The 9,257-nt window shown below is 51.0% G+C and overlaps 1 protein-coding gene across 1 annotated transcript in view; it reads right to left on the reverse strand.

The window, feature by feature from the left end:
* The window catches only part of DHX34 (DExH-box helicase 34), a 41,071-nt gene extending 33,148 nt beyond the window's left edge, over positions 1-7,923 (reverse strand). The window contains 3 exon segments of the mRNA XM_017889298.1: positions 356-667; positions 2,284-3,265; positions 7,850-7,923. Coding sequence (XP_017744787.1) covers positions 356-667; positions 2,284-2,988 — 1,017 coding nt within the window. The 5' untranslated portion in view covers positions 2,989-3,265; positions 7,850-7,923.
* Positions 7,924-9,257: the final 1,334 nt, after the last annotated feature.

Genomic DNA, 9,257 nt, shown 5'->3' on the forward strand with positions numbered 1-9,257 from the left:
CCGGCCTGTTTTTGTATTTTTAGTAGAGATGGGGTTTCACGGTGTTAGCCACGATGGTGTTGATCTCCTCACCTCATGATCCGCCCGCCTTGGCCTCCCAAAGTGCTGAGATTACAGGCTTGAGCCACTGTGCCCAGCCATTTTTGGGTATTCTTCTAACAGCTTTTACTCTAACAAGCACTTAGCACTCTAACCAGGTCATTATCAATGCTCAGAAAATGGTAGCTTTAAAAAAAGAGAACATCTTTAAATAAAAGAGATGGGAGACACAGCCGCAGAGAGAAAAGGCATGTCCAGGTTTGGACAGAGACCAGGTTGGAGGTGTGGGGATGTAGGAGGAGGGGGAAGTACTCACTGTGATGGGGAACAGCCTCCCGGGCACCTGTACCACGGGAGCATTGCTGAAATAGCTGGAGAAGAGTGAGATGTTGATGGTGGCCGACATGAGGATGACCTTGAGGTCAGGCCGCTTGGGCAACAGGCGCCGGAGGACACCCAGGAGGAAATCGTTGTGGAGATGCCGCTCGTGGACTTCATCCACAATCAGGACCTCGTACTGGGGCAGGCTGGGCTCCCGCTGGATTTGTCGCAGAAGCAGGCCCACCGTCAGGAACACAATCTTGGTTGCCGCCGAACGCGTGCTCTCAAAGCGGATCTGGTAGCCGACCTGGGGTGGGATGAAGAAAGGTGTGGTCAGGAGAGGACCCTGAGCCTGGGTATCAGCCCCTGGCCCTGCCCAAATTGAAAATCTAAGCAGGCCAGGTGCAGTGGCTCACGCCTGTAATCTCAGCACTTTGGGAGGCCGAGGCGGGCGGATCACCTGAGGTCAGGAGTTCGAGATCAGCCTGACTATCATGGAGAAACCCCATCTCTACTAAAAGTACAAACAAAATTAGCCAGGTGTGGTGGCGCGTGCCTGTAGTCCCAGCTACTTGGGAGGCTGAGGCAGGAGAATCGCTTGAACCTGGGAGGCGGAGGTTGCAGTGAGCCAAGATCACACCATTGCACTCCAGCCTTGGGCAACAAGAATGAAACTGCGTCTCAAAAAAAAAAAAAGAAAGAAAAAAGAAAATCTAAGCAAATGCCATGCCTAGCCATCAGACTCTGGAGTCCAACAGCTTGGGTTGGAATCCTACCTCTGCCACTTAGTGCCACAGACCTTGGGCAGGCAATGCCATCCCTTATCGTTTTCCTCCTAGATGCTGTGAGAATGCCATGTGACAATGCACGGGAAGTATCTAGCACCACACCTCATGTATATATAATGTTTACTATAATACCAGTAACCTTTTCTTGAGTCCCTACTATGTGCCAGGACATTATATGCCACTCTAAGTGCTTCATGTATATCACCCATTTCATCCTTATGACCACCATGACACAGAAGGACTATTATTGGCCTTCCAAGATGGCAGTTTGCATTGCGATGATTGCCAAGAATTACCTTCGCAGCTGGGCGCAGTGGCTCATGCGTGTGATCCCAACGCTTTGGGAGACCGAGGTGGGTGGATCACCTGAGGTCAGGAATTAGAGACCAGCCTGACCAACATGGTGAAACCCCGTCTCTACTAAAATTACAAAAATTAGCTGGGTAGGGTGGTGGGTGCCTGTAATCCCAGCTACTCAGGAGATTGAGGCAGGAGAATTGCTCGAACCCGGGAGGAGGAGGTTGCAGTGAGCTAAGATCGCGCCACTGCACTCCAGCCTGGGCGACAGAGCGAGACTCTGTCTCAAAAAAAAAAAGCGACGAGCCTTTAGGACATTTCCCATTGTTTTGCCATTAAAGTGCTACACTGGTAATGCTAGCTCCTTTGTCATATAGACCACGGACAAGCCAATCTGTGGATAAAGTTCTAGAAGAATCATTACTGGGTCCAGGGGTAAGTGCTTCATTTATTTTTTTGAGATGGAGTCTCGCTCTGTTGCCCAGGCTGGAGTGCAGTGGCGCGATCTCAGCTCACTGCAAGCTCCACCTCCCGGGTTTAGGTCATTCTCCTGCCTCAGCCTCCCGAGTAGCTGGGACTACAGGCACCCGCCACCACGCCTGGTTAACTTTTTTTGTATTTTTTAGTAGAGACAGGGTTTCACCGTGTTAGCCAGGACGGTCTTGATCTCCTGACCTCATGATCCGCCCGCCTCGGCCTCCCAAAGTGCTGGGATTACAGGCGTGAGCCACCACGCCCGGCCAAGTGCTTCATTTTTATTGATACTGCCATATGGACAAGCAACCTATTCCCCCAAGGTCGCCCTGAAAAAATCGGAAACCTGGTGCGTCCCACTCACCTGTGAGCCATACTGACTGAGGCTCTCAAAGCCAACACGCTTGGCCAGTGAGATGCAGGCGATCCGCCGGGGCTGGGTACACGCCACGTGACTGAAGCCAGCAGTCAGCAGGTACTGGGGCACCTGAGTGGACTTGCCACAGCCGGTGTCACCGGCCACTACCACCACCTGGTGCTGCTTCAGTGTCTGCAGGATGCGGTTCCCATACTGGGCGATGGGGAGGGCTGCCCGCTCACGCTGCAGCTTGGCCAGACGCCCAAATGCCTGCTTCTGGCCAAAGTCCAGATAGTGCAACAGGGCCCGGCGGAACTCAGACACTCTCTCAGCAGGCAAGTGCCTGCCCAGCCCCCCAGAGCCCCGTGTGTCAGGGCCAAGAACAGAGAGGTTGATGCGGTAACATGGGTCATAAGTGCGAGGTAGGTCGGCCAGCGCTGGGATGCTGTGCTTGGGCTGTCCAGGGTCTTTCTCCTCCTTCCTGGAGGTCTTGAGATTCTGGAATCTCTGCAGGCGCTCAAAGAAGGTCCAAAACTTCTGACATTCCTCAGAACCCTGACGGATGTAATCCTCCTCACGGAAGAAGGCATCTTCCAAGAGGCGACGTGTCTCTGGACAATTCCAGTCCCACTTCTCCAAGGCCTCTTCCTCGCTGGGAGCCCAGTGGTGGTCTTGGCGATCCCTGCCCTCTCTTGTTCTAGGAGGAGGCATGTTACTAATCCACAATGGGGGTCTCAGTTCTGATCACCCAAAACAAATATTCTCATCCATTCCCAACCTGCAACAATTTAAGAGGCCAGTGCCTGCAACAGAGAACCACTTTATCTTCAAAGAGCTAATTTTTCCTCCTAGTCACGGCACAGGACCACCACAGATGATAAAGTGGTCAGGGGACTGCTTGAGCTGATGACATAAAGGGTACCTCATGATACCTGCAGTGATCTCTGGGATGGACACAAGTTCATTCTGGGTTTTCAGGCCCTGGATTCTTAGGAGAGAGAACAGAAGACATTCATTCACTTTTGGGAACAGTGCCTTCTTTTTTTTTTTTTTTGAGGCAGGGTCTCACTCTGTTTCCCAGGCTGGAGTGCAGTGCCGCAATCATGGCTCACCGCAGCCTCCACCTCCTGGACTCAAGTCATCCTCCTGCCTCAGCCTCCCGAATAGCTGGGACTACAGGCACACGCCACCACACCCAGCTAATTTTTTACTGTTTGTAGAGATGAGGTCTCACCATGTTGCCCAGGTTGATATCAAACTTCTGGGCTCAAGCAATTCCCCCACCTCAGCCTCCCAAAGTGTTGGGATTACTGGTGTGAGCCACCATGCCCAGCCCATTTTTAGAAACATTTCTAACAGCCTGTTTCTCAAGCACTGAACTAGGAAAAGGAGGTAATGAATATGACCACCAGAGTCCTCACAGATGGCCATGATCACATCATCTCTCATGTGACACACACGTCATCAGACTGTGACAATCCAGTGATGGGGACTGTGATAACAGAACCCTAGGGGGCTGTGGGACACCAAAGGAGGTTCCTCCTCCTTCCCATGCTTGGGAATCGTGGAAGGATCCTGGGAGGAGGGGCTGTTTGACCTGACACCTAAAGGAAAGATGTAGGTCACATGGCCAACCAACAGCAGAATCTTGTCTCAAAAGGCAGTAACAGGAGAGAGGTGTGATGTAATGAAAAGAATAAGGCAAGGGTTCTTCACCCGGGGTCCAGTGAGATTCAGAACATTGAGATAAAAGGCAAAATTTTGCAAGTGTTATATATTATTTTTGCCTGCCTGGCACAACCCCTTACTTCTTTTCTAAGGATAGTATCCATCCTCCTTTGGAGAACGCCCTTCCTCGATTCTACATGGTTCAAGGGCCTTTAAGTCAAAGAACCCCTATTGGGTAGGCAAGTGACAAAGACCTGGCCAATCATGGTACTCTACTGCCCCTCTAACCAATGATTGGTCTGAGAAGTGGACACATGATCCAAGAAGGGCCAATCAGGGCCCTTTTGTGGAATTTACACACGGTTGCTAGGACAGAAAAGCTCTCATTTTATCCATTATAATCAGGCAAGTTTGATATAAGCCTGGAGCTGTTTGTAGTAGCTCCAGAGTCTTTCCTAAAATCTATCCTAGAGAAATAACTAGATACAGGCACAAGGATATCACTGTGCATCACAGGGAGAGGGTGAAAGAGGGAGAGGAAGAGAAGCTTCGCAACATCATTTAGGTCTTGAAACTTAGTTCCCTTCAACCCCCCACTTCTCAGCTAACACAAGAAAATGCCTTTTTGCTTGCAGTTGGAGTCTTTTGTTTTTGTTTTGAGATGGAGTCTCGCTCTGTCACCCAGGCTGGAGTGCAGTGGTGTGAACTTGGCTCACTGCAACCTCCACCTCCCAGGTTCAAGCAGTTCTTGTGCCTCAGCCTCCTAAGTAGCTGGGATTACAGGTGTGCACCACCACGCTAATTTTTGTATTTAGTGCAGACAGCATTTCACAATGTTGGCCAGGCTGGTATTGGACTCCTGACCTCAAGTGATCTGCTCATCTTGGCCTCCCAAAGTGCTGGGATTATAGGCGTGAGCCACCATGCCTGGCCTAAAGTTGGGTTTTTGGTTCTCAGCTGAAAATATCTTAATAAAGAGCACACCCTCATATGCGCAATTTTCTGGAAGTTAGTCACTCAGATTCTTAAAGGGGTTCATGACTCTAAAAGGGTTCAGAGCCTTCGCTGGTAAAGGAGTTAGTCAGGCAGATCTGGGTTTGAATCTCAACTTCATCATTTATTAAATGTGTGCCCCCTGGGCAAATTTCTTTTTTTACACGGAGTCTCACTGTCGCCCAGACTGGAGTGCAGTGGCGTATATCAGCTCACTGCAACCTCTGCCTCCCAGGTTCAAGTCATTCTCTTGCCTCAGCCTCCCAAGTAGCTGGGATTACAGGCGTGTGCCACCATGCCCAGCTAATTTTTTGTATTTAGTAGAGACAGGGTTTCACCATCTTGGCCAGGCTGGTCTCAAACTCCTGACCTCAAGTGATTCACCCACCTTAGCCTCCCAAAGTGCTGGGATTATAGGCGTGAGCCACTGTGCCCAGCTCCCTGGGCAAATTAACCTGAACTAACTTCAGGCAGTTTTCATCATGTATAAAACAGAGATAATATCTGTCTCAAAACTTTACAACATTTAACCATCAATCTTGGTAGAGAGAAGCTAAGTAGTTAAATAGTAACTAGAAACAGAAAACAGAAAACAAGCAGAAAACAGCAAGAGGAAGTGGGGCAAAATCTGGAAAGAAAATTAGACTCAAAAGGCCACAGTGCCCTATCATAATGTGCTAACAATGCTTCCACCTACTCTTGTGTTTTCCTGTTCTAGGAGGGAAGCAAGTTGAGGGCTTGGAGTGTTACTGTGACTCTGGGCCAGTTGATTCTTAGAAAATGACAGCGATCCGGGCAGACACGGTGGCTCACGCCTGTAATCCCAGCACTTTGGGAGGCCGAGGCGGGCGGATCATGAGGTCAGGAGATCCGGACCATCCCGGCTAACATGGTGAAACCCCGTCTCTACTAAAAATACAAAAAAATTAGCCGGGCGAGGTGGCGGGCGCCTGTAGTACCAGCTACTCGGGAGGCTGAGGCAGGAGAATGGCATGAACCCGGGAGGCAGAGCTTGCAGTGAGCCGAGATCCGGCCACTGCATTCCAGCCTGGGTGACAGAGCGAGACTCCGTCTCAAAAAACAAAAAAATGAAAAGAATATGAGAGTGTTCCTCTGAGGCTACAAACTGCCTATGCATGCTGAGCCCCGCTGGCAGCATCCCGTGCCTCTCAAGGTGTCTTATCTTTTTCAGCTTCTAGGTTGTCTGCATCTTCTAGTTTCTGTATAACTGTGTCTCTGACCATCTTTTGGTCTATTTGCCCCGGGCTCATGGCCTTTAGTGGGTTTGTTTCCCCCTCTGTCCCCTCCATCTCTCTCCACTCCATCTTCAGGCCTCTGTCTCTTTTTCAGTCTGTCTTGTTCATCACCCTCATCTCTCTTCCCTGTCCTATTCTGGTCTCATGTCTCTTCATTTATCTGAGTCATTTTGTAGTCTGATTTTCTCTGTAATCCAGCTCTTCCTTTCTCCATCTCTGTCTTCAGTTCTCCATTTGACTTTCTCCATCTTTCTCATTTAAAAAAAAGCTTTTTCAGGCCGGGCACTGTGGCTCACGCCTGTAATCCCGGCACTTTGGGAGGCCGAGGCAGGCCTCCTGAGGTCGGGAGTGTGAGATCAGCCTGACCAACATGGAAAAACCCCATCTCTACTAAAAATACAAGATTAGCCGGGCGTGGTGGCACATGCCTGTAATCCCAGCTATTTGGGAGGCTGAGGCAGGAGACTTGCTTGAACCTAGGAGGCGGGAGTTGCAGTGAGCTAAGATCATGCCATTGCACTCCAGCCTGGGCAACAAGAACGAAAACTCCAAACTCCGTCTCAAAAAAATAAAAATGTTTCATTTTTGTTTTTTTGAAACAGGGTTTCACTCTGTCACCCAGCCTGGAGTGCAGTGGCGCAATCACAGCGTACTGCAGCCTCGACCTCCCAAGCTCAAGCGATCCTCTCACCGCAGCCTCCCAAAGTGCTGGGGTGACAGGCGTGAGTTACCGTGCCCTCTTTCTCATGTTCTGTTTTAATCTTTTTTTCCTCCCTTGTGTCCTTCCAGTGTTCACTCTCCATCACCTTCTCTCTCCATTTCCCCATCTAATACTTTATCTCCCAATATCAGAAGCTTTAATAATAGCTCATGCTTACTTACTGCTTACTCACGTTAACACACAGACCTATTCCTATCTGTATGATTTATTCCTATCCCACATCTATGTACATACACACACACTTTTCTCACAACTGTAAGGCACTATGATCATCCCCTATTTTACTGAGCAATAGAGAGGCTAAGTGAGTAGCCAAGTGTCAGATGAGGAACTCAAATCTAGGGGTTCGGGCTCCACTCCCTCACTTTTCCATTTCTCAGCATCATTCTCCATTACCTCCAGTTTTTGTGGGGTTCTCCCTACTTCACTGCCTCCACCCTTCCATATCTCTCGGTGTCCCACATGATTCAGTGTATCGTTTCTCCATCTAAATCCCATTTTTTCTGTTTCTAGCGTCCACGATCAGTTTCCGACTTTCCCCTCCACTCCCCAAGTTTAAGGGCGACTACGCCTCTCGGCCTCGTGGTCGGAGCCTCTGGCTGGAACCTATCGCAACTCTCGCCCACGCTCTCTAGTTTTCAGCTTCCCTCCTCTCCCAACACCCTCGTCTTTCAGTCCCTCAGTTTCTCGAGGCTTCTTTTCGTGCCTCCATTTCTTTCCGTCTCTGGCCTGTCGCCCAGGTTCTCCCAGGGACGCTCAGGTGCCATCTCCGTCCGCGTCTGCCTGCCCTTCGGCTGCCTCCTACATTTCTCCACATCTCGAGATTTCCCTCGCCCCTGGGCTCGCACCCCAAATTACCCCCGACCCGCGTAACTCCAGCAGCCATCGCTGCCACCACCCGGTGCACCCGCCCCGCCCCCCTCCCCTCACTTACTACAAGCCGCGAACGCCTTAACTTCCGGTCCCAAGAGCCCAAGTCTTGCGCCTGCGCACACCGCCATCTCGGTCTGACCCCGCCCCGCCACCACAGAGGAGCCAATCGGAAGCCCTGGGCTGCCCAAGACCCATCCTGCGCCTGTGCACAGCACGCTTCCGCCCCGCCTCGCTTGGGGCGGAGCCTCGAGAGATTGCGCCCTCTAGAGGCCAGTAGAGGCGTTGCGGTACAGACTTGCAGGCACCTCCTCTCTGACCCCTCCCTCTCCTCCCCAGGCATAGCCACGTGCACCCCAGCTCTGCTACGCCGAGGTTTTAACCCAAACCCCGGGCCCAGGCATTTTTTTTTTTCCTTTTTTTTGAGACAGAGTCTCGCTGTGCCTCCCAGGCTAGAGTGCAGTGGCGCGATCTCAGCTCACTGCAACCTCCGCCTCCCAAGTTCAAACCATTCTCCTGCCTCAGCCTCCCGAGTAGCTGGGATTACAGGGGCACACCACTACAACCGGCTGATTTTTGTATTTTTAAGAGAGACAAGGTTTCACCATTTGGGCCAGGCTGGTCTCCAACTCCTGACCTCAAGTGATCCTCCCGCCTTGGCCTCCCAGAGCACTGGGATTACAAATGTGAGGCATCACACTCAGCCTTACCTCTTTTCTTTCTACAACCCCATTTTCTGTTACCTTTCCCTGCAATAAACTCAGTCACACACATGCAGGAAGGCCCCCACATGTAGAAACTATCTCATTAGCCAGGAATGCACCCTCTCTTTTATTAAGTGAAAGAAGAAACTGGGCTGGGCACGGTGGCTCACGCCTGTAATCCCAACACTTTGAGAGGCCGGGGCGAGTGGATCACCTGAGGTCAGGAGTTCCAGACCAGCCTGGGCAACATGGCCAACCCCTGCCTCTACAAAAAAATACAACAATTAGTCGGATATGGCAGTGTGTGCCTGTAGTCTGAGCTACTCAAGAGGCTGAGGTGGGAGGATCGATTGAACCCAGGAGGTTGAGAGACTGAAGTTGCAGTGAGCCATGATGGTACCACTGCACTCCAACCTGGGTGACAGAGCCAGACTGTCTCAAAAAAAAAGAAAGAAATTGGCCGGGTGCGGTGGCTCAAGCCTGTAATCCCAGCACTTCGGGAGGCCGAGACGGGCGGATCACGAGGTCAGGAGATCGAGACCATCCTGGCTAACACGGTGAAACCCCGTCTCTACTAAAAAATACAAAAAACTAGCCGGGCGAGGTGGCGGGTGCCTGTAGTCCCAGCTACTCGGGAGGCTGAGGCAGGAGAATGGCGTAAACCCGGGAGGCGGAGCTTGCAGTGAGCTGAGAACCAGCCACTGCACTCCAGCCTGGGCGGCAGAGCAAGACTATGTCTCAGGGAAAAAAAAAATAAATAAATAAAAT

The sequence above is a fragment of the Rhinopithecus bieti genome, unplaced genomic scaffold (assembly GCF_001698545.2).
Source record: "Rhinopithecus bieti isolate Rb0 unplaced genomic scaffold, ASM169854v2 scaffold_574, whole genome shotgun sequence".
Taxonomy (NCBI): Eukaryota; Metazoa; Chordata; class Mammalia; order Primates; family Cercopithecidae; genus Rhinopithecus; species Rhinopithecus bieti.